This window comes from Aulonocara sp. 'chitande type north' Nkhata Bay, linkage group LG7 (assembly GCF_057382095.1).
Source record: "Aulonocara sp. 'chitande type north' Nkhata Bay isolate Kocher_YH1m ecotype deep benthic linkage group LG7, A_spYH_male_GT1.1, whole genome shotgun sequence".
NCBI lineage: Eukaryota > Metazoa > Chordata > Actinopteri > Cichliformes > Cichlidae > Aulonocara > Aulonocara sp. 'chitande type north' Nkhata Bay.
Genome location: NC_141350.1, coordinates 11408557 through 11434463, shown reverse-complemented (window position 1 = coordinate 11434463; position 25907 = coordinate 11408557). Strand labels below are relative to the sequence as shown.

Here is a 25907-nt window from a genome sequence, read left to right as displayed (position 1 = left end):
GTCAAAGTCTAAACCTCAATTTGATTGAAATGTTTAAGAGACGTGTGCATAAATGAATGACTGCAAACCTTAATCAACTGAAACTGAAATGTTGTAATGAAAAGTGGGAAAAATTCCTCCACAACAATGTGAGAGACTGATAAAGTCACAAAGGAAGTAATTACTTCGACTTTTTGTTGCAAAAGCTGTTGAATCATGGGGTGTGTTTAGTATTCTACTGAAATTCTGTAGAACTTTCCTTTTTTCAAAAAGCCTCAAAAGGTAAGGAACAACACTAAAAATATCGAACTTATAACAATAATTCACTTTCCAAATAATGTCTCAATATATAAAAATATGACAACTTTAACTTTGACTTTTGGTGTGATCAGTGATTCAGTCCCCAAATGGTTTTTTGTTGTTTTTTTTCCCCTTCTCATTGTCATGTTAAAGCCTATACTTGTGTTGTTTTGTTTTTTTACATTTTATTTTTCCCTTACTTTTTGGTGTGTCCATTTAACCTCATATTCATATATTGATGGCTCATAACGTCTGTCATCTCCCATCTTCCACATACACATTTGTATAGTAGACATAAAATTAATATAGAGCCCACTAATAAGAAGCTTTAGTCAAAGTAGATCAAGAGAGATGGAATAAACTAGTTTTCCTTTGCAGTACATTCCCCTGCTTTAGTAACGGCCCAGCAAACTATTGACTAATTCATTGTACTGCAGTGCCTCCTGCAGGCAATAGCATGCAAATACACTGTTCTCTACTGGTGCCTGTAACAGCTGAATGCAAAAAATATGGTTTCTACTATGTATAATTTGTAGCTGTTCTAACAATAATATTGTTGTATTAACTTGACAAACTTAGAGATTCTTCATTGCAATACATGGAAGATTTTCATTGTAGTAAATACAAATTTCCAAATCATATACAATATATAAAATAAAATCTATGTAGAAGTTAATGCATAGGCAGAAAATTACTTAATATTACACGTGATCACACATGATTGGATTCAATGGACAGTTATTTGGGGTTTTTTCCAGTGCAGTAGTCCTACTTTTTCATTGGAAATTAATATGATTTTAAAATACACAAACTGGAAATTTAACATTTCTTATATAAATTCTGGGTTTTTTCAAGTTTTTAGACGCAATGTGCTGCCTGTTCAGCTTGCATCTAATTGACAATGGCAGTGGGCCCAGTGAACCAAATAAATATAGTACACCGATATAAGAGACGAGGGGAAAAAAAGTCTTTGCATAATTCAAAGATAAATAGACAGTGAGATCAGACTGAGCATACACTGAGGTGTTTAATAAAGTTGACAGTTTCTACTGTTTGGGACTTCACAGGAGAACAAATTCTATGAAAGAGTTGTTTACTTCATTTTATACAGAATAAGAGAGATAACCTAAATTACACATTAAAAGCCAATATTTTGTACTTTTGTGAAGAATACAAATTTTGTACAACATCTAGCATAGTATCTTAATTGTTTAATAAAAAGTTCACTTGAATATTTATGCTGAAAATAAAGGAACACATTCAAGGGAAATAAAATGTAGATTAACTTCAAATCTATTTTGATTCTGAAACAAATAATGTCATTATTGGCAACAAAGTCCAGCTTGTGCCGCCAAACGGTCTGAGCATTCAAACCGAAAACAGCTTCTTTAGTTAAGTGAACTATCAACTACAAACACTTACCAAACACGTAGTTCTGTTTATAAAAGCAGTGAAGCAAAGCAGTGTACTCTTGCACAGCAAAGTGAAGAAAGTCCTCGACAGAGGTTCATTGATTACCCTTTCCTTTCACATTCATCAGTTGTGCACAACTTGGACAGAGACCAAAAGAGCAAAGTGTATCGCAGTGCATTCGCCGTGCGTTTTCTTGCGTGTGTCCTATCTGAGACGAGGCAGGTCTGGTCATGTTTGCTTGAAATCTGCATTGTCTTTGTTTTACTGAGGGAAAGTAAAAGCGGTGTCATTTCTCTTTGGGATAAGGCATTTTCCTAACTGTGCATATAGATAGAGCAACTACAAAATTCCCTGATATGTTATCGAGTGCTAAAATATGTGCTCAACTTCGAGGTGATGCTGCCCAGACAGGCAGATGGTTTTCGTTGTAGTCTTTTATTATTGCTATTCTCACCAGCTGTGTTAAAACTACATTACACTATGGATTACTATACACCATGTGAGTATGTGGAAATTGACATAGGGTATCCAAATAAATAATTTAATGAAATGTATTAGACCTAACTTGTACTCCAGCAACTTCCTTCTGTGGCACTTTAGGAGGCTAACAGTCTTTAACACTCGTCTTCCTAATGCACCGCAGACTAAACGTGACCTGTAATGACATCATATTCTGTATGTTTAATGTGAATCGGGGTTAACTGCATAGATCATTACAGACGTGAGCAACCATGGAGCTGTTGATGGGGGCAGCATAGGTCAGAAACCTCAGAAACGCACACAAGAAAAGCCATGGCGAAGACACAGCAACACTCGTCTTGTACAGCAAACTTCTCATACAAATGTGTGCCTTTCAGCAGTGAGATTGAAGTCAGTCAGTGTGTTTTATTATGATTTGGCTTCTGAATGATTCCTTTCCAGTGAGGATGAAGAAGAAAACAAGTCACAGACCCTCCCCCTGAACACCATCTCCTGTCTTTACATGACCTCAACAGCTTCAGATTTTCACTGTTCCTCAGGCTGCACTACTCAAACGGGAAATGGAGATAAGATGAAGTTTGCGTAGCCAATTCATGACACACATGGGTGTTTTTGCACACAATTGTGACGGACAGTTCAAGCAGACTTACATATTTACAACTACACGTGGGAACAGGCATGACTGGTTTTGTACGAAGGTCAGCAGCCACTTCTGCCATGTCCATGTGTCTTCCTTTAATTGCATGAACCAATAGCACGATAGCGGAAATGGCTTGAGAGATGACGTGTCTTTCAGTCGAGCTACACGCATTAACAATAGATTATTCCTCAGTGAGGGGCTTGGACCTTGGACTTGAATGGTGGCAGTGTATTCAGCAGCTGCTAACACAGGCCAGCACAATAGGTGAGAAGAAACCCTATTTCCCCTAGCCTTGTGATTATCCTTAAGAAATATGAAAATAGTGGAACTTCAACCTCACAGCATTGTTATTACAATGTCATCAGGACAAACAATCACCACTAAACCACTAAAAAGAGAGACAAAACAAATTAGCCATCTGGAACTAAACACATGGGAGTTTTATGTTGGCGGTTCATTTTCAAAGAGACTAACATAATAGTAAATATTGACCAGTGAATGATCTACTTTTTTTTTCCTTTTTCTTTAAGGGTGTACTCTTGTAAACTTGGCTGTAAACCACAAAAATATACTTTCCTTGAAAACGGTGATCATACAGTACATTCAGCATGTACTCACACCCTGGTAATATATATTAAAGTCGCTATTTACACAACAAAAGACGACGTTTGGCTCAAATGATCAATTACACAAACAGAACAGCAAATGTTCATGGCTTTCGATATCGATTCAAGATCTGGTTTACATGACTTTAAACTATATTAAAAGCACAATAACAAATAAGAACTGTGACGAAAGAAACGGTGCGTTTGAGTGAGTTGTTAGGAGAAATCAATGCAACTGTACAAAACAACACAAAAGAACAGCTTTGGCTTATATTACTGATGAACTGTTACACAAACGTGAACATGCTGACTTTCTCACCAGCTCAACTGGGCATTATCTTAATTGCACATTTACATACCCTAATCTTTTAAATTATAAAATGAATAGTTATTGTCATTATTGCAATAGATTCTGCTCCTATCTCATTTTTACCCCCGACATTTATGTTTCACGTATTCGCTAAAGTAGTCTCAACTGTTGCAACGATTTACTGTAGGATCAAAATATCTGTGTAACTTCGGTAAAAAGGACCAGTGTGCTGGATGTTTGAGTATCCAACGGCAGGCGTATATTACAGCATTCACAAACATGTTTGAATTAGTGTGTAGTCAACTGCAATTGAATTTGTTTTTTACGTTTTGAAGGGGGGGATGTGTGGCTTATAATTAGAGCAGTATTTTCTTCCACGGAGTCGGTCATGTGGGACAAACGTGGACAAACCTTTCACGTTTCTACATTGGCGGCCTCGGAAGGGGAAAAGTGAGGGATCAATTTGCAACACACACCATCGCAGCTAAATTCTACCAAATCCCACACACTGGTCCTTTAAACTGATGCGCGCCTGATCCACTCAGTCAATAAATTAGGAGAGGCCACTTAATATAAAGGTCTTGTGTGATTACAGCATGATTTTAAAGACAGTTCTTGCAGTGAAATATCATATGCACGGGTCCTCAGCCTGAAAGCAACACAATTTTCTCTGACTGTTTGCAACTTGCAAGCACAACAGCAAAAACAGCAACTACATGTAAGTGTCTGACTAGACCAGTGACTAAAGTAATCTACCGCCTATTGTTTAACGATTTTCTTTGAACATCTTTCTTCTGCAGCGTCTCCTGAATTGCACCAAGTACCTGATACCACCTGTTTGTGCATATAATTCAGTCCACCTAGCTGAGTTTTTAATTTTATTTTATCAGTCTGAGAATTAACTTTAGATATGTCCTGACACGTCTTATTACATTACATCTCAGTCATACAAACTGAAGTGGAGTTGAATAATAGCATGACAATGATAGCTGTAAGGACCCTTGCTCTCTCTCTCTCTCTTTCTCTCTCTTTCCCTCACTCTCTCTTTTTCCCTCTTTCTCTCTCTTTTATCTCCATGTCTAACCCCTCCCTCTCTCTCTGACCGGCTGGTGACTGGAGGCTTGATCAGAGCTCTTTATGTCACCCATGTGTCCATGCGCAAGCGCTTGACCGATGGGCTCTCCCTGTCCTCCGAGCCAGCAGGGGGTCTGCCCAGCCCCAGCGGGGAGTGGAAGTCTGGCCGGTGGTCCTCGCGATCACTGCCATCATATGAGCTACAAGACGAGCTGAGGCTGTCGGCAGGTGAACGTCCCAGAACTTCCTGTCGGCTGGACCCTTGCTGCGGCTGCTGTGAGGGGAACCCAGACGGGGTGACGCGCTCCCGTGGCGGTGAGATAGGCTCAGACTTGATGTTTATGCTCTGGCTGGTGCTGATAGATAGGTTGGAACCCTGAGGTAGGTGACCTCCGCCACTGCAGCAAAGATAAGCGAGACATTTTGTTCTTGGTCAAAAACAACGAGCGAACAAATATGAACTGAAATAATGTGAAAAGCCAGGACTGTAGATGTGTGATTCAGTATGATATCACAGAGCACAGTGGGTGTTGCTTTTATGTGAGGGCGTCTGGAGAGTGTGCTTTTGTTTGTAAGTGTGTTACTCACACCAAAGAATTAAGAGCTGCTTGGCCCAGTTGATGCTGTTGCCATGCCGACATGGAGCCCAGCGAGAGCCCAGGAGAGCTGAAGCCCTGTAGGGAAGAGATCTCTGCACTGCTCAGGGAGTACTCTGTTAAAAAAAAAAAAAAAAAAGCAACCACGCACACTGAGAACTCACTCGCATTTCAGTTACAACACTGTGTGCCACTGAGAAAAGAGCAGGAACCAACAGCGTGTTGTGCAAATAATCTCGGCCAAAAAGGTTGTTGTCAGTCTGGGAGGGGGGTGAGCGAGTCCAGACTCACCAGCAGGATTGTAGGAGGTGGTCATGCCTGAGTAGACCAGGCCCTGTGGGGGTAAGCTGGGGGTGGTGACAGACACGACTGGAGTAGCCAGCGGCTGGGTGGACTGGGAACTGCTTATCCTCTGAGTGTTCTGCAAAAAACACAAACAACAAAGAAAATACTTTAGCTCAAAACATGGCACTATAAAAATATCACACTTGGATGCTAAACAGTGCCAATAGTATCATTTAAAACACTTCATTTAGCGTCGTGTTACTCGACTTAGAGGCTGCGTGCCAAATCAGCCATATAATGCCAGGGGCAGGCTGCACTGAATACGACTTATTGATGAGTTTTCACCTGTGCCTAATGTTTTCAAAATGTAACTAAAGCATTTTCAGTTTAATGAAGCTGTAGTTACTGAATAAAGTAAAATCCTTTCTTTGTTTGTCTTTTGATCCTTTTATTATTTTACCTGATAAATACTGCAGATGATTCAGTCATTTCGCTAAAGTAGCTCTTGGGCAAAGTTAAAAGTCCCTAATGTAAAGGCTACAAATGATCCAGTTTTTTTAATGACTATTTTTTTTCAAAGTGTTCCATATTCTGTACTAAAGGTCGTGTCAAGAATGTGCATGTAATAATAAAAGCTGCCACAAGGTGGCAGTGTAACTTCATTGCTGTAAATGTTCCGCTCTTTCTGATTTTTTATTGACTGTGTGCATTAAAAAGTTTATGAAAGTAGATTAAAAAATGAGGACACCTAACAATAAACTGATATATTTAGTCTGATTACCTACAGATTCGTTTATATTTAATATATACAGAAAAACGTTGAGAGAGCTTTGCAATAAATTTAGGTAGAATTCTGCTATTCAAAGTAGAAAGCTGACCGACGTCAGTACAGAATTGCTGATGTGCAATTAAAAGCACGACAAATACATTTTGTTAGTGTTATTAAAGAGTTAAGAACACTCGTTTTGGGCAAGCTCCACTCCACAAGAGTCCACCGCAAAAACAATCAGAGTGAGCCATTAAAGTGAGTCTGGAGATCAGTTTCACACCCGAATATTATGTATATGTATATATATGCGTATATGACACATATCAGCACCCAGAGTGACACACAGCAGAGCCCCAGTGGTTTTTAGTGCAGTGACTGGCATGCAGTCCGCAAAAAAAATGCAGCTTGTTGTGGTCATGCAGTAAACTCTTCAGTGAGTTGCAGATCCACTAATGAAACGCAGCAAAAGTTTAGAACAATACTATAAAATTCCCCCGTGTTTAATGTAACAAACATATGTGCAGCTGCCAGCAGTTGTGTTTGAAGCGCCATTGCATCATGATCTACAGTCGATGGCTTCCTCGCATTGTTCCAACACTCTCCAGCCAGATGACTTCACCGAGTATCTCGTAAGGTGATATCATTTAAGATGATGTAATCCTCTCTGGCTTAAAAAATATAAATGATTTATAATTTACTCATCACTCTTTGAGTTGTAAAACATGAAACTATGCGTAAAATAATTTTAAAAAGTAATCACTGATCTGCTTTCTCCCCCTCTTCCTTTCTCTCGCTCTCCTTCTCTGTCACACACACACTTTCACACATAAACTCTGGTGGTATATGACTAACATTGACGTGTTGGGAATAGAGGAGCCAATTTAACAGGCCGAGGCAATTTTCACAGGCCAAACCCAAAGCATGCAGTGTTAATGTTTTTGCCGTTGTTGTTTTTGTTTTTCCATGTCTTGTTTCTTATCACTGGGAGATCTGAGAGCCAGTCTCCAGTGTGCGCGGTGCCTTCAGTCTAGCATCAGTGATCACCGGAAGCACGTTCGCATTGCAGCCATTTGCCCAGGCATTTCTCAAAACTCACCAAATCCATTTCCTCCTCCTCAGACTGCCCTCAACAGAAGAAAAGAAGAGAGTTACAGAAAAGCAGCAGAGCGGCTGTAAATCGCTCGGGGTGGGGGGAGGTGACAAGTGCAGGAATTTACAGTAAAAGGGACAATAATAAATATAAAAACTTCTGGTGACCAATCACTGGTAAATCCCGCTCTCTTTGAACAAAGCAGCTAAATTTGCTTTTTTAAATGTAATGCAAATACATGCTGTCACCAAACCGTAGCACGTGTGGGTATGAAGCGCTGGTGCTCCGGTTTGTTGGGCTATAAAATTCCAGTCTTGTAAATAAAGAAGATGGAGCAGTCGGACGTCAGTGAAGCTTACACAAATGAGAGCTGACATTTGTGAGTGGCACTGAGATCAAATCATAATCACCAGAAATTACGAACGAAGCTTCTCCGCTGGTACCAATAATGGCTGCTTAGTACTGTGCACTTAAAAATCCCCCCTGTGCTGGGAGGAAGAACAAGAAGCCCATTTTCCATCTTTTCTGTGCTGTGGGACATACTGTGTCCACGCCGGGGCTCTTAATACCCACACTCAATCAATAGCGGTAGGAAGACACGACAAGGGCGACAAGATATTATCTGGCTCACACCCTGGGCCCCTGATTAAGTCTTCATCTACACTCTGTCACACTGAGATGTGATTAATTTAATACCATTATGGCCTAATGACAGGCTGTCTGCAGACCTGCCACAGCCCACGCCCTCAACAGCCTCTACCAGTCGAAAATACTTCGTAGGCTCAGACAGAACAGGACCTCCCACCCTGCACCTCTTGCAACACAACCTGTCCTACTCCTACGTATTCCACAAGCAGACACAGTATCACACAGTTGTTTAAACACTGCTCCAGGCCAGCTGAGGCTCAGCAAAGGAGGAGCAGCCACAGTAACCAGAGGTTTATTTACAAAACACATCGGTTTTCTGGAAAGGCTCCTGTTACTGACACCACAAACAACACACAGAGGTGAATCAGGGTATTTGCTTGCAACTGTCTTTAAATCCCGCCCCAACCCCCCTTTTACAGTTTTCTGAATGTCGATTCGTGACTCGGAGGGTCTGCTTAAACCTCATGTGTTTGCTACGATCAGGGCACCCTGAAGCTTTCTTCTTATTATTGTTTTTATAGGCCTCAGAATGAATGTGAATAATGGAGGGAGGGTGCAGATCCATGGTTCGGTCCACACTGAAATAGAGGTGAACACATCTCAGACACTTACGCTACCACACTGAGCCCCACTTCTCAGATAAATAAAAGTCCTGAGTTCAAGTGTTCAAGTGAGGCGGAAACCTCAGCTGAACACCACGCTACGTTTTGTGATAACATCGAAAACATGTTTGGGCAAAATCCAGGCAAAGTGTTCTGCTACGAAGGGCTTGATAAAGACACCAAACAAAGCTCTGCTCTGCCCTGCAGCAGAGATATTTAAAGGTGCTTCAGCTAGTAATACTCGTGTGCAGTGGTGTGCTCTCTACTCACCAGCGGGGGCATCATCCCTTTGCTTGATGGAGGGATAACAACCCTCAGGTCTGGCTTGCGGCTTCCCATTCCCATGTTCCCTCCAGGGGGTGGCGGAGACTTGGTGGGCATGACTTTACCCAGGCCATTGCCACTGGCTGTGCTGAGGAGGCCTGGAGAGCCCCTGGGGTTAACAAAACCATTTCCTGCAGATGCGCACAGCAACAGAAACACATAATCAAACCATGCACTGTGACTGACAACACTCCCAGTCATCAACCAAACCTCTCGCGCTGTGTTGTTTTCCAGCTTGCTGCAGCATGCAGCGTTAAGTGTTTCCAACCCTCTGGGAAGTTTTAATAGACTGGGATAATTATCCTGCACATTTACAAAAATAAAATGTCCATTTCAAAATTGATGAGCCCTTTATTTTTACTGTGAATGATTACATCAAAGCCAATTCTTTGCATCTTGGGACGAGGAGCAGTTCACTGGCAAATGTACTGTGACTGCTTAAAAGAAATAGCTGAGGCCATTACAATTGAATAAGAACAATAAAATGTTGTTCTTTGTTGTTTTTCACTGTGCACACAAACAGCAGCATGTGCTAGACTATCCCCACACCATTCACACCTAGGCATTCATGATCATTAGTCATTTCCTTTTCTTGAGAACAATTCAACTAATTTTAGGAAGTTATTTTCTTGAGTTCCAACAACATTTTAGGAACTCCCTCTCCCTTTTCTCATTGGACAACCACCCTTGAAAAACATCGCTATATCCACTGGGTGTGGACCGATCGAAAATAAAAGAAGTAATCGTATTGAACCAATATTAAATATAAATCTTATAAAAAGGTGTTAAAGCTACAATAAATGCCACAATACAGAGAACGGCTTATAGTTATTATTATTATTAGGACTTTTTTTTTTTAAAGAAATATGTTTTTGGTAGTTTCTCAATTAAAATAAATCTTTCCGAAACAAACTGAAAATTTCTAAATCACCATAAAGTGTCTGCATCCATTAAGCATTTTCTTTTTAAAACACGTTTCACATAAAGATGTGTTCTTCCCATTTCTATCATGCTACAGTACCTTATTTTGAACCACAAGACACTGTATGACTCATCTGCACAAGATCTGCAGTGAGATTCTGCAGATTTCACACAAAAGAGCTCTGATAAAAAAAAACGGACTGCTGAATTCTTATGAAAACAATAACCAAACAAAAGTAAGATTTCAGGTGCACTTGAAGCTTAGCCTCACTTTATTTGACTTAAGTCTGGAAAGAAAAACTATACTTTAAGAAAAACACACTCGGAAATCCTGAAAACAAAGGAAAGAAGGAATTAATGATATCTAGCACTGCATCAACAGATCAGTAACACTTCAACAAGTTGCTGATTTCTCTATTGTGTTCAGTTTATCCCAGTGAAACACAAAGTGTGTGCGCAACAAGTAGACTCTTACATAGGAACATAATGGAACAATAGCCCGTCTGACTACAGATAAGGCCAGCAACAATTCAAGGTCAAATAAACAGTTATGAAGTGCACAATAGTATCTCACCGCTGAATCAACAGTATATGCAAGCAGCTACTGCCATCAGCCTTCACTTTGATCATATAAGACTACGCTGCTGCAAGACAACAATGTTTACAGAATTAGCAGATTAAATGTCCAAAGCCCCAAAAATAGCGAGCCTGATTAAAAGCATGGAAGAAGTCATTCAGTGGGAATGAGGAGCAATGAGTGCAAATAGAATTTCATGTAAAGAAATGGATTTCAATTTGGCAATTTGGCAAATAAAGACCTCGCTGATAGCAATCAGTGAGCTCGAATATTTTACTTTGACAGAAGTCTGCCTTGTAACGCTGAGGAAAAACAACACGATGGAGATGACTAAAGGCCTTTTTCACATCAGAGATTTGTCTTGCAGCATTGGAGGCCAACCTTCGCAGCCAAAACTGTCTGACGTAACATTGTTTTCTAATAATGCTTTGCAGTAAAATATCAAAATGTAATCCTTGCTTTGGTTTAGTTTGTTTTTATTCCCTAATCATATCAAAAATCCGACTCAAAACATATATCAAGTAATAATGTAATGCATCATCTGGTGACACACATATATATAGCCAAAAGAAGACATAAATGATTTTTCTTGGTTTAACATCAAATTTAACTTGCATATGTTTTTCTCAATTGCGTGCATAATGTATTGTTTTATTATGTAGCTCATTGATCTTCAGCTCAAATAGGCTGTTTAAATAAAGGATTCATTCATTCATAACTGATGTTTTAAAATGTGTCCACATTACAATAATGTTTGTGGGTTAAATTTCCATGTATGCTTTATGTTTTCATGCACTTGCATATATATTTATACATTTATCTATATATATTTCATTATGTCTTTCTCATGATAATCTGCTTAATTTTATTAATCTGGTTTAACTGTTTTTTTGTCTGAAAACACTTCAGGCTTAAGGTTGCAGCTTTGCTAAAACTCCAAGAAGGTTCCTTCAGAGATGTTTGTTTCATACCTGCAAGCTACGTAAGATACAACTTGCATATTCTTAGCACTTGTAGTCATACTAGCACTAAGGTTCTGTTGGTGGCAATGATGGTTTATTTATCAGTGAAAAATCTCCACAGCTGTTTGACACAAGAATATCACATCATTCATAGTGGCCACAGCACAAGCACACAAGTTAAAAAAAATAAACAAATAGCAAAGGAAAAGATAGAAAGGATCACGAGATTAGAGTACAGAGTCTTTTCACATGAAAAGAAATGATTGCACATATGCAGGTAACGCGAGCGTTCGGCTTGACTGGCTTGTGTTATAGTTGGTTTATTATGTTGTTTAAGTATGTCCTTTTTGTGCCATGGAAACAAACTTTCATTATTAAAAACAGCCTACTTTAAAGTAGAGATGGCACGATACCACTTTTTTATGTCCGATACCGATATCATAAATTTGGATATCTGCCGATACCGATATGAATCCGATATAGTGTGTTTTTTAATCAATAAAACTGTTTTTTAATATCTTGCTGCATTTTGTATAAGTTCATACTCAAGTTTAAATAAACAACAACACTAAAGCTATTCTGTTATACCTGTATGTAAAAAATACACTGCCCACAAAATATTTCATAGTTCAGCAACACTGATCAATCTAATAAACTTAAACCTACTCCATCCTTCCTATTCTGGCATTTTAAAGAGTACTTAGCAGAAATATTAAGCAACCTAACTAATAGGGTTGCAAACTCCCAGCAAAAAAAAAAAAAGGGAACCACCCCCCACCTCATGATGCTTAATCGACGTAATCAACTTTAATTTGATGCAGTGTGAAAAAAAATGCACAGAATTAAATTATTTTTCAAGAATAATTAAATAGATTCAACATCTTTCTTCAACAGAATTGCAGACTGCACAGATGGTACCTTCCCAAAGGAAAAAGTACTATAGCTTACTAGGGTATATTAGACTTAACAGTTACTATATACAGTAATGGACTTCTACATATTTTACATCAGATTAAAAATTTGGGTGTAAGATTCAGATAATTATTTATTAAAAGCTAGACATTTTAAATGAGAATAAGAAAGAAAAGTATGTCTTTGTGCCCCCCTTTTCCCTGTTAATGTCCTATCGGCCCCCCCTGGCTAAACTTTGCTAGATCCGCCCCTGCACAGTTACCAGCCATCAGCTACGTAGAAAAGGATCCTGGTGTAGAAAGTAATATTAAATAAATTCTAACAACAGCTTATCAAGGTTAAACGTGTTGCTGTTGTTCAGCCGCTGGTTTCCTCTTTCTGGTGCAAAGTGGGCCAAAAACAAAGAAGAGAGACGGACTCGCGGCAGAAAAGCCGATCAGCTGATCATTGAGCAGTTTCATGATTGAAGTAGCAACAGGAGAGGGAGGGAGAGAGAAGAGGCACTCGCTCCATATATCGGTTGTTAACCTTAACGTGGGAATGCTTTACAAACATTCAGAGACAAACTTACAGACTTGCTTTACTTCTCTCTGGGATCACTTCCTCGGAGATGAAATGCTGGTTTGGTAGGGAGGCTACAAATACACACAGCCGCTCTATCACGTGAGCACACTGCTCCGACGTGCTACGGTTATGAGCTGAGTTACGCCGTGTCGCAAGTTTTGTGAGGTGCTTTTTTGATATTTAATGGATCGGATTACATTTTTTATTTCTCTCCGATATCCGATCCAGTAATTTACGTCAGTATCAGACCGATACCGATAGGCTACGTAATATCGGATCGGTCCATCTCTACTTTAAAGTCGTTAAAAATGTAGACATCCACTGATAAGTCGTCTTGCTTACTCATAGGCTGATGTAGTGTATATGTGTATTGCATTCCTCATCCTCGACTTGATAAACAAGCTGAAAACAAACGAGTTGCCCTCTTTAATCACATATTGAAAATTCCCTCACCATAAGGACCCTGGCAGAGCATTTGTAAAAATGTTACAATCGAGGAGGCAAAAAATGAAGAACACTTTCTCTATTTTCCAAATGTGAATATTCTCAGAAACGTAAAAGAAAAACTCACAGCGTTCCTGTTGTAATATTTCTAATTCTACATGACTTAAATTGTAATATTGTCACACTGTATCTATTAACATTTCAGTTATGTCCTTTCGCCACCTCATTTAAAATACATTTGTGTCACACTATTGGCGATTTCATTACCGGTCGGAGACACAAAGACCCACAGTCTTGTGTTTACTGGCTCATTTAGACACAGAATAACCCACCTGACTTGCTTATGTGTGCAATGTGAGTTTGATTATGACTTCATACGTCTGACGATGAGTGAAGGAAATAATTCTTTGAAAATAAGTGAGGATGAAAACACGTCTGAACAAATACACGGCAAAGTTCAATGGGATCCAAGGTAACAGACACAAGTTAAGACCAAGCCTTCAGCATAGGGCATGTCACCGGGCTTTTCTGCTCTCATTCTATATTCAGACTTCTCTTAACAGATCGGTTGTGCTGGTAAATCCTCTCTGACTGAAACCTGTGCACGCTGAAAGCTGTTTGGTTTCTGTTCATTGTTCTGAATTATTAAAATGGTCTGGTAAGGGGTATTACATAAACCCCTGTGTTTACAAGTGAAACATTCGGTTTTCATTTTAAGTTTGGGGAAAGAAAACACTGTGACTTATTGTGTCCAACATCCCACACGCGCCAGGCTCAAGCAAAAAAAAAAAAAAAGGGAGGGGGGAGTCTTGATGAATGAGAAGAAATGATAGAAGTGAATCAAGGGGCTCCAAATGCAGTTTTCCAATAATAGCTAGATGCCATGTAGCCTGCGGTCCTTTTGTTGTATCTCAGCAAACTAATTTGAGACAGGATGTCCCAAGTGTAACTGCTAAGAATGAAGTCAGATGGAATAACTGTTCACGCCCCATAAAAATTTTAGACTGAAGAAAAACTGAAACACGCATTTGACGTTGGAAAGTATCCCTCATTATTCAGCAACTGCGGACATCCAAGCAGCCTAAGATTAATAAAGTAAAACTACAACAAAGAAAAACAACTTTCTGAAAACAAACTCCGGCACCACTGAGCCTGTTACTTAATGACATCTGGTGGGCATGCAAACAAACTTTGAAAATGTGTTTCAAGACCTTGCAATCATTCAGTATTAATGAAGGCATGTATACAGCTCGCAACCATACTGCATACCAGAGAGCACTCTCCTGAATCCTTCGTTTTCACCACAACTTTCTCACCAGTCAAGGACCAGAGCTTGTAATTAGGTGTTATTGTATGAGCTGTTGTAAGAAGCGATGCACTGTCACTCAGTGAAGTACACACACTACTCAATCACATAAAATGAGGCTTAAAGAGAAGCAGTTTGGTTTGTGGAGGTGTATTAGCTTTCAAGCCATTATCTGAATGAGAAACTAGACAAGAACAACAGATGGCTTATTTTAGAGAGAACAACTGACATTTATCTGCCAGAAAATGTTGCCAGTGATGTTCGCTGTGGTATCGTGCATGCATATACAGTACGTGCGCCTGTAAGATGGAGAAATTTTACACAAAAAGCTAATAAATAAAGCGGCTATCACACTCCAATAGTTGAATGGGATAAAAATAATTTGCCTTTTGCTTAACTTAGAAAAAAAAGTTTGAAAGTACTTAAAACTATTAAATGGGGAGAAGATATCACACAACACATCTTCCATCTGGCTGCTTTGAAATGCCTCTACTGTGGTCACTGCGGCTACTTGGGAAAATCATAAGCATTTCAGGAATGGTCATCTGACATCAGGGCTAGAGAAGTTAGTCCTCCTCGTAGCCTATGCTCTGCTACACACTTGTTGCAAACAACAGCTGCAACATGCCCATACAGTGCCAAATGCTGACGCCCCTTGGCAGAGGCTCCTGACTTTACCCTGACCTGGTGCCACACCCAAACTTAAAACCAACCGAGCACTTTCTTTTTGGTGGTCTTTAAACTCTGTGACTAAGGCCGAGCCTAAAATCTCTTAAAGCTTATATCCTAGTGTTCTTCAAATTGTTATTACCTTTGATGTCATGCAGTTTGCCAGTTTGCTAAACAAAATAAGGAAAGAGTTAAAACTCCATCTGCCTCCACGTGTCACACGACACTTTTCACTCATGACAGGCTGTCCGGTCATTGTGTACTGAGGACTTAGTGGAATGACATGGCCTGAATACCTACAGGGTTATGCTGGTCTAGGCATCTTACAGACCCTCTCCAGCCTTATAAGGGCTGCCAGGGCAGTCAGGGGGGAACAGATGCACCTGTCAATAGACGGGAAGGAAACAGGAGAAGAGGGAACTGTGTAGAGGCGACAAGTTTAAAGGAAACACTGGGTTTATTTACCTGCCCGTGTCAGTAAGACAGCTAATTGCCCCACTCTTTTACCGCTTTGAAGTACAAACACCACACAGGGTTTAATGCTGTGGAACCATTTCCCAGCTCTCAAACGTGCGTTTACCAAGCATATTGTGCATGCTCTCTGTTAAGAGGACATGTGTGCCCTTTGCATGCAATGGAAAGACAGTCAAACCAATCAGTCAGTGGTACTGACGACTGTCTTTAGCCAATCACAAATAGATATGCTACTATCCAGCTCATTTGCTAAGCAGGAAGCCTGTTGGGCAGAGCTACAGAGAGCTAATGAATCTCTCCAGAAGGACTTACCCGCTGGGCTGGAGCCCGCACCACTTGGCACTGAAAGGTCTGTGGTATCCAGCATGCCACCTAATAAGATGCACAGAGTGATATGATTAACCATCTGCATCTTTCTGCAAGCTAGCAGAGCATGTGATGGAGATGGCAGACCAGACATGAAAATGTCATGTAGCTCTATCTTCACAGTGCACGAAAGAGTAGAACGTGCTCTGCCAGGGTCCTTATGGTGAGGGAATTTTCAATATGTGATTAAAGAGAGCAACTTGTTTGTTTTCAGCTTGTTTATCAAGTCGAGGATGAGGAAAGCAGCATTCCACTGTGAGGAGGCACGTTCAGAAAACGGTTACTTGTGTAATTCTGAATTTGTGCACCTCTGTGTGATGTTTCACACACATTTAAGCAATGCACTTAGGTCAAAAGAATATAATGCTAGCATGCCACCAGAATCATCTAAAAATAAGATAAATGCTTTACAGTTATTAATCACAAGGGATGAGTTATTCTAGAAAATTATCATTTAGTATACCCCCAGTAAACAAGAACATGTTACTACTGATATGTGGTCAAATGTCAGTGAGGCATTTCACACCTTGCTGCATGTGCTCCCATCAAAGGCATTGTAGTGAAATCTTGCAAAAGCCAACCGAACTGACTGAGTCCAACCAGTCATACCAGTACTAGTGTCACTGACATCATTTTTCCACTATGCAGATACAGTAAAAGGTGTAACAATGAGCATCTCAGAGGATGTGAAAAAAATATATCCACCAAAGATCAGATAAGAGGTGTTGAATGACGACTTGACATTAGCTCACTTACCCTGGAGACCATTTTGGACAAAAAGTTGAAAACCATTTGAGATAGAGACCACTCAGAGGTTAAATGTGGACAACCTAGATAACGCAAACCTATTTATGCATATGAAACTAAAGAGGTAAAAGCTAGATCAGTCAAGTTTTCTCTAATCTATCTGAAGTATGCAACATTATTGGCTTTGTCAAGTGCCTGAACTCTGTCATTCAGACATAGGTCACATTTATTGTTTTTTTTTCCCTGTACCCTTGAGATGGGACTGCATCTCAATATCTAGCCCCAGAGCTTCCAGCATTTCCGTCCACACTGCCATGTGTGTGCCCCATTCCCACCTCTCATATTCCCTTGCCTCTCTGTGCACCCTGTCCTCATATCCCCCCTGCTCCTGTGTGCAGCCTCTCTTTTTACTTACGTCTCTTAGCCAAAAGTCTGCGCTTGTCCTCAAACGTCTGGTAATGTCTGAACTTTCTTTTTCTTTCTTGGGTTGTTCTGTTGCAGATCGGTCTTAATTGTGAGCATACCAATCCCATAACGTTAACTGGCATGTATTTATTTGAAACAGTAAAAGTGATACATAAATGTTGTTGATACAATTTCCATCAAAGGGGCCAGGATGCTTTTTTACAAATAAAGCCGACAAGTCTGGAAAATTGATTGGATCCAAGATTAATTTGTATGTCGATTCTTCACAACATATATCCCGCTTATAAAATTAAGTGAACTTGCATGCTGCTACCCATTGTCTCCACTCTTTATGCTAAGCTAGGTTAACAAACTTCTGGCCTCCAACTCCATGTTCAACAGGGATATAAGAGTGATACTGATCTCCTCAGCAAATTCTGAAAAGTCAAAAACAGCAATTTCCAAATTTGCTGAGCTACTCTTTTCAAACTATTGCAAATAAAACTTTGATAATATTTCTGATGTTGGTGAGACCGACTCTTGTATCAATTTGGTGGGAAACTGCCTTAACCACCATTAACAAAAATCGAAGTGAGATTGTTATCCACTGACCTGCACTGCCTGCACTGGTGGGCCTCTGGGATCCTCCACCAGAGCCAACATTCCTGTGCAGAGAGGCCTGTGGAGGGGACAGCATCCCACTCTCACTCAGAGAAGCTGTGGCGGCTGCCAGGCCCTGGCTGCCCAGAGTCCCTCCTGCCTGGTACATGGCATTAGGATTGGATACAGGCACTGCCACATGCATGGAGAAGTTCTGCTGAGGCAATGCTGTGGGCTAGAAGAGGGAGACAAACACACAAATATTTACACAGATTACACTAAAAATCCAAGCTCCGATGAGTCTGATGAGTCACTGGTTGTCATGGCATCATTAACAGCAAGCTCCACTTGAAGGTTAGCTTTAATAAACAGATTCACAAAACAGGCAGGCAGGGCAGATTGAAGTACTGCAAAGGAGACCTCCTACATTGTCGGCTTTGTATGCTTTATAGTATACATAACATAATATTTATTCATGGTACTTTAATAAACATTCATAACCATCATTCTCATTAACATCATACATAGAGAATACACACAAATCTTCAAGTAATACCACAACATACACAAATAATAACTTACAAAACCCAAAATATAAAAACATGCTGTCAGGTGATCACTGTGCATTGCAGCAGTCAGCACTAGACACATAGATTTTCCTTTTGAAACACCATTGTGTAATGTGTTTCTCTGCAAAACACACAGCGGTGGTGGGGACTTGCAACCCAGACATCTACAAGAATCACAACTCATTTGCATTTACCCACAAAGTGCTGACTGTGCAAAGCTTTAAGTGAGAATGACAGGTGGCAGTGAGAACATTTCATTATAGCATTATCCAGTGAGCCAGTTGGGTGTTATCATTAGTTTGTTAATGGCAAAGTGATGCTCTTCATGTCAGGAACATAGAGAAAACAACTGCTTCTTAGTAAGCACTATGTTCTTGCCTAATATTGTCACGTGTGATAAGATCACAAGAGATCTGTGATATCTTGAAAGACAGAGCCAGTGTGGTACTTGGAGAAGGGAACGGGACGGTGTAAATATTAGTGCAGTGTAACGATGAAGAGATATAATTTGAAAAGAAGAATGAAAATGTTGGATTATTAAGGTCCTACGGAGACAAAAAAATATATTTTTTTTTACCAATCGAATAGAAATCTGGATTGAGATGGCAAAAAAAACACCCTTAAATTAAAGGATCTGCAACTGTTTATAATAAACACTCACATTACTCTTAGGGTATTTACTGTAAATTCATTATGTTGAGATAGTGATTGCAGTTTGATTTGTGATAACATGACCATGATACTAGGGTGTAATCTTTCTAGCAGAAGCATGCAACATTTCATCTGTTAATGAAATGTGATCTTATCAGGGTGTGCCAAAATATCAGCGGCAAAACAACTCAACGTAAGGAACAAATGCACACCCAGTAAAGGGGGCATTAATCTTTAGTGTAGGTCTGAAAGAAGTTAACGGAAATCTTCGGAGGGACAACAAAAAGAGGAAAGAGTTAAATGGAGAAAAAAAAGAGCCAAAAATCCGTTGTGCCACAAAGCCAAGCAAGAACATTGCATTTACAGTACTTACGATTTTATGATTTCTCATCATATTATCAAACTCCTCATTAATTTTTTTATACTTTTCTTCTGTGTGAGGAGTGAGGACATATGAGGCATCGGGGTCCGGGCTATCACAACCTCTGTGTTCTTTCTTGTTTAGCGCCTGTAGTGAACATCAACATAAAGACAGGAATCAACACAAAACAGCAGGGGACAAAGGAAGTACTTACACCGCAGCGCTTGTACATTAAATCACTGTCTTCGCTTAGTTTGCCGAAATGGTCATCCATGAGGGGGCTGTGCCCAAAACAGTCATCAGGATCAGGACTAGCACAGTCATTATGGCCTTTGTTTCTCAATTTCTGAAATGAAATTGCACAGTTGAAAAGAAACAATGTACAAGAAGTAGTCCTGTGTTTATGTTGCTTGTTACCTGTTATATACAACACTGTGCAAAAGTTTTATGAACATCAGAACTGTACATTTTTATACTAATGCTTAACATTAGGAGGAAACTGATCTGTCACAAAATAATTCTGTAGCATTATAGACACAGTCAGCCATAAATACATGTCTTCAGTGCTGAGAAAAACAACAGGTCTGTAACAGATGGTATGGCCCCTATACAACATCACTGAGTCAGTCTAGGATCAAACGAAGAGACAGAAGATGCCATAGACTGTATTTATAAAAAAGCCAATGTGATGTCACCCATTGGTTTGTGGACTCATTTTGAAGCCACAGACTAAGCACTTTGGCCGCTGCCATCTTATAGAGGTGGATATGGCTGATAAAGTGTCACATGTCATAAAGTAACCACTCCCTAAAGCATAACCTGCTTTACTGCCAATTTTACTCGGCTAGAATTTATGAAATAAAACAGCACGTTATGGTAAATAAGGCCTGAAACTAGCAATCGAGATCATAATCGCATAGGGGGAAAAAACGCTTACTGAGGTAATAAATAAAGTAGGCAGTAGGACAACTTAATAATAGACTTCCGTACAATAGGATTTTATTTTTGCAACCAGATGAGCACCACCCCCTTGCTCGCCATTAGAAAGAATGTAGGTTTAAGGCACATTGATGCCCAGTTTTTAAATATACAGTATAAAGCAGACACTGAGGTAACCCAATTTCAGACAAACAGTGGTAAGTTCCTCAAGATGCTTGAGATAATCTCACAGCTGAATAACTGAAGAAACTCTGTGTAAGGCTATGTCATAGATGTGCTAACATTTTAAGGTCGAATAATAGATAACTTTTTAAAATCTTTGCACTTTTTGTCAAGGTAATCATTCGCAAATGTACCTGCAACCTTTGACCAGTACTGTACTTTAAACCAAATTACATGTGAAAATATTCTACTCTGTTTTTTCTTTTCAGAAAATCAGAAAAACAATTTACAAACACAGTGGGCTAGAGTGTGGAAGACAAGGATAAACTGGAAAAGTCACTTTCACCAATTCACCCTTCACCTGGAAACTCCCTTTTTCTTTTCTTGTATCCATTCCTGTCCCCACAGCCTATGCATGTGCATGTGCATGGCTATATCTTTCACATTTATTAGAATGCCCTGCACAAAACGACTCTACAGCTGAGCACACCTAGTCTGCAAATTAGTATGGTTGGCACTTGCATACTCTGATCAAAGTTAATGAATGTGCGATTATCAAAAATTGGTTACATATGCTTATTTGTGCAGGTCATTGAGAAATTATAGCAACATAAGGTGGTCCAGTGTGATGTTATAAAGAGCCTATTCTAACTTTAGCGAGGTAAGAAACATGCCATGAAACTAAGCTCTTTTGCTCACTTTCATACAGGCTATTCTCTGCTCCTCATTACAGCTCTGAAAAGCAGTGTTAACAAGACTTGCTGACAGCATGTGACAGTTTGTGATATCTAGGCAGTGTACATCAAAACATGATTTATGCGAGGCTCCCAAGACTTCTCAATCAGGCTGCTGCAGGTCCACAGCAGCACCCTGCCCCATCTTGAAGACCTCGTGTCTACAGGAAGGTCACTGACTCCTGTGGATGTAGGGGTTACAGTGCACACCAGAGGAAAGGAACCTACACACACTAATGAGACCTTACTCTCTTGTTTCTGGTCTTCATCATGCAGCAAAGTGGAAAATGTGTGTCTGTGTGTGTGAGAGAGAGAAAAACAGAAACTATGTGAGTAGGAGTGTGCGGTGCATATGTGCAATGTCTGTACGTTGTGTGTGTGTGTGTGTGTAAATGTGGTGAGGGGAATGGGGGAGGGGGGGTTTCTACAGCTGCTACATCCTCTGACAGCGATGTGACAGTACGTTTAGGTCTGTGCAGACAATGTGGCTAACCTAGCAGTTCTCACCACAACCTCAGTGTAAGTCACATTTCCTAAAACCTGTGTTGTATGAGACTCCTGCATAATACAATTTCTCATTAAAACTAGACCACTTTAAACACCCGACTGCTCCTCCAGTTTTCGTGTACATTTTCTTTTTGAGGGATGTATATTTTAAAACCCAGTAACAATGTTGGTATGCAACATGCAATGAGAGAAATTAAGCTGTGCATAGCTGAGATCGAAATGAGGAAGTTCAGAAAGAAAGAAACAACAACAAAAAAACACCCACATCTCTTTAAACGTTAAGTGTACATAGTGCCCAAAGGAGCGCAAGAGAGAGAAGTCCTCTGGATAATGAATGACCAGCACTGTACCACAGATGCATTACTGTTTGGTGTGGTACAGAGTGGAGGCATTCTTCTCATTCTAAGAAAACGCCTTGCTGGTTCATTTCCTGTTTACTGAACGCAACCCCCTTTAGTTAGTGTCCTGAAAGGCCTGTGTTTACTGGGGTTAAGCTATGCACTTTCTCCACCAGTGAGCCAAAGATCTGATCTCAACCTGCTAATTTAAGTTCCAACCTGCTCATTATGGGAATATCTTGGTCGGATTGGTCGGGCATGGCTGTGCGAGATGGGCAGGGTTGCTCCACTTTCACAACAAGCCTGGCCAACCTTCAGTACACCACACCCACTAGTCCAAGCCTTTTAGGGAGGGGTAGCAGAAGCAGAGTGGGCGAGCAAGAACCAAATAGCAGTCAAGGGCAGGCGGGACTCAGATGTGTTTTATGATACATGACACGAGTCACTACAATACATATTATCTTCAAAGAGATGTACTAGAAGGTGTCGTGTTGTGCAACAGTTCATCTCTGTACTGTTCTAATGAATGCAATATTGAAGTGCAAGTAAAGCATGGCTGTAATTCTTTTTTTAAATTACTTGGCATGTTTTCGGGTGCCCCCCCACAGACACTGCCTACAGCTCTCAGTAAACGGATCACTAAATGAGCACATGGCCAAACAGGTGCTCCTCTTCCAAACACCTGTCAAGACCTGGCTCCCCATGCCAGCCAATCAGAGGCACACTCACGGAGACATAGCCATAGCAGGGACCACATGTATCCCTGAAGGCCCCCCAACCACAGACCAACTTAGTTCTTACATGCCAGTGTAAGACGCTACAGGGTTCTGACACGGAAAAGGAAGAAAATACATGATTAGGAAGCAAAAAACCCACTTTCTCTTTTCCGCATTATGAACAGCTTGTTAAAAGCAGCTTTAAAATGTCTCTCAAATGTTGAATCAAGCTTTGGGGTTCGTACTTTTTGGAAAGTATAGTTGGCTGGACGTGAATGCAGCTGAGGCTGGGATTTTCAGTAGCATGTCTGATGAAAGATACGGCCTGTTTGTTGCGGGAGAAGGTTACAAAGGCTATAGACAAGGGAACTTGTGTAATCTATTCACGAGGCCCTGAGAGGCTCACAAAGATGAGTGGGAACAAGGCCAGCTGCTATTTTCTCACAGTGGTCCAAACCTGTATTGATAGAAATTTGGCTCTTGAAATAAAAATGAGGCTGAGTGGCTGATGACAAAACCTACTGGGTCCTATTGTCTGAGAGTGCATCTATAGTAAGTGTGTCCATCAGTTTGCTTTTGTGATACTTCTCTTAAAAAATATTTTCCATTGCAGGAGGCCTTGAAGCTTCCCTGTCCTGAAGAAAACATTTATCCGTCATTTCCATCTGAGCCCTGACTAATAACCTAGTTGTTACCATGGGAAGCATTCAGCGCAGTAATTGCCTCCTCAGGTTTGCACTGTATGTTCAGCACAGGAAGCAGCAGAGCAGTTAGATCTCACCTTGCGTTCCATTTTGATATGATATCAATATAAATTCTCTTTTTGATTCAATTCTGCGCAATGACACGGACTGCTACTAAAATAAGTGAACTTTGAACAGTTTCTGTGTGTCATTAGGCATGACAGATCATCAGTTTACATCACTATGCTGCCTCCTAGGTTTACTTTTAAGCAGGATTTTCACATTCAACGGGTTAAAAATAAAACCCAAACTATTGCATAAGCCACCTACATCACCTGTTTCTTGAGAAGTACTTTTAGTGAGATGGGTCCAAGCAATTTACTCTGCTGCTGTGAGTCTTGGAAAACCATTTCTTTCTGATGTTCTCCCTCTCTTGTGTCAAGAGAGCTTTCTGCACTTAACTTATTCATGTACTGTACTCTACTGTACATGAATAGAAGGGAGGGTGAAAGGAGAAAGATAGCGGTTAGGTATAAAAGCTAAACTTCAAAACTGTGGGGGGGGGGGATGGCTGAAAGGAGGGCATGAAGAGGCTGTTTCTGCAGTCTCTTCTATTGTGCCTGCATCACGGCAAAAGGCTATACTTACAGTAGCTTTCACTATTGGAAGAGCTCCACCTGACCTATGACTGGTTTACCACAGCTCCAATTCAAGGCCCTCTGTGGAAAGACAGTCTGTAGTTATAAACTGGAGTACATCATGAATGTTTAATTCACGTAGTGTTTGTTCAACCCTCCCCGTTAAAAGCCATATTTTAACGGGTTGCCGTGCCTGAGGCCTCCCCTCACCTCATTCCAGCCGGGTATCTTGGCCCGCTTGCCCTGCAGTGCTGTGAATTAGCCCTTGTGTCCGCCGCTACACTAAGCAAGGTAGCGTGCTAATCCTCATGACATCACTATTGTGTCCAGGCCGTTCCATCTAATGTGCTTATCAAAGGGCTTCTTTGAGCGTTAACGTACTAGGAAATCAGCATGGGGAGGTGGCTTATAGGAAGGCTTTTATCTACTAAGGGATATTTCTGCTCTTATATAACATCTTAACAATCTTTCAGTGCCGCCATGTTCCCTTTCCTCTCTGGTGGTGCTGTAGTCTTCACTCAAGGGGAATAAACACTTCCTCAGGTCGGTCTTTAGCCGCTGTTTGAAACTGTCCAGCACTGGGTTACTAGGAATCCATTTTTCTCCATTTCCTACCACATACTGTGAGACTAGAGCAAGGAGATTTTAGATAAGGAGTCCTCTGTAATTCCCAGACATATCTTGTTTAATCTCATGACCATTAAACATTACAGAGTGGAGTGATATCAGGATATGAGACTGGATTCATGTCCTTCCTTTAGCACAGTCCATTGTCTAGTTACTCAGTGGACAGGAAGAGCGAACAGGAGGGGGCAACTTGACTGCCTACATTACACTTTGACATTGTTCTCTTGCAGCTGTTAGAAAAACAACATAAATAGTGCGATTCAATCCCACCTGAAAGTAGTGACAATGGAAGACAACAATGATGTAAGGCCTCAAAGTCAGTGGACCATAAGTCGAAAGTGGCAATGCTTGTTAAATAAAATCGTGACAGACAGATAGACATCAGGCAAACCTCTTATATTTTACTGCAAATGATTACCTGCATTTGGTTGACTAGATTCCCAATTTAATATAGTCCATTGATTTTACTGAATGAGGAGTAATTGCTGTGCAGTGAGCAGTCCCTTCAGAGCTTTCTGCTCTGAGACTGTGGTGAATGACTGATGTGACAAAGCTATTAGCTGCCAGAGTCAGAGAGAACAGTCTCAATCAGTGGACTGCATATTTTCAGTATAGACAAGAGGGAATTAAACTACAAATTGAGGATAAAGGCAAACCAATGTCATCATTATCTACAGATTAAAAAGAATGAGAACAAGCACCCTGTGCCCACGTGAAAGTAGTGGCACACATAAAAACTGAACAAACTCTAACAAACACAAGATCCTTCAAACCATTTCAATCTCAGGCTCTTCATCTCCCTCTTTCTCTGGTCATTGAGTGGATCATTAGCTGTCAGAGCCATTGAAACCATACCCCCAACCCTGAACTCCCATTCCTGCTCGCCTCTAAAATATTCATAAGGACAATTAGGAGTTCCG

General features: G+C 40.4%; 1 protein-coding gene across 10 annotated transcripts in view; it reads right to left on the bottom strand.

The window, feature by feature from the left end:
- Positions 1–1287: 1287 nt before the first annotated feature.
- Positions 1288–25907, bottom strand: part of mef2aa (myocyte enhancer factor 2aa) — a 68463-nt gene continuing 43843 nt past the window's right edge. For 3 of the 10 annotated variants that reach the window (XM_086298578.1, XM_086298577.1, XM_086298579.1), the window contains exons 4-11: positions 19656–19790; positions 18075–18297; positions 16257–16316; positions 9062–9246; positions 7548–7571; positions 5689–5818; positions 5390–5513; positions 1288–5199 (exon numbers count right to left, since the gene is read on the bottom strand). In XM_086298578.1, coding sequence (XP_086154704.1) covers positions 4863–5199; positions 5390–5513; positions 5689–5818; positions 7548–7571; positions 9062–9246; positions 16257–16316; positions 18075–18297; positions 19656–19790 — 1218 coding nt within the window. In that variant the 3' untranslated portion in view covers positions 1288–4862. Of the gene's footprint in view, positions 5200–5389; positions 5514–5688; positions 5819–7547; positions 7572–9061; positions 9247–16256; positions 16317–18074; positions 18298–19655; positions 19791–19857; positions 19990–25907 lie in introns of all 10 variants that reach the window. The other 7 variants (XM_086298580.1, XM_086298582.1, XM_086298583.1 and 4 more) reach the window with 7 other exon arrangements.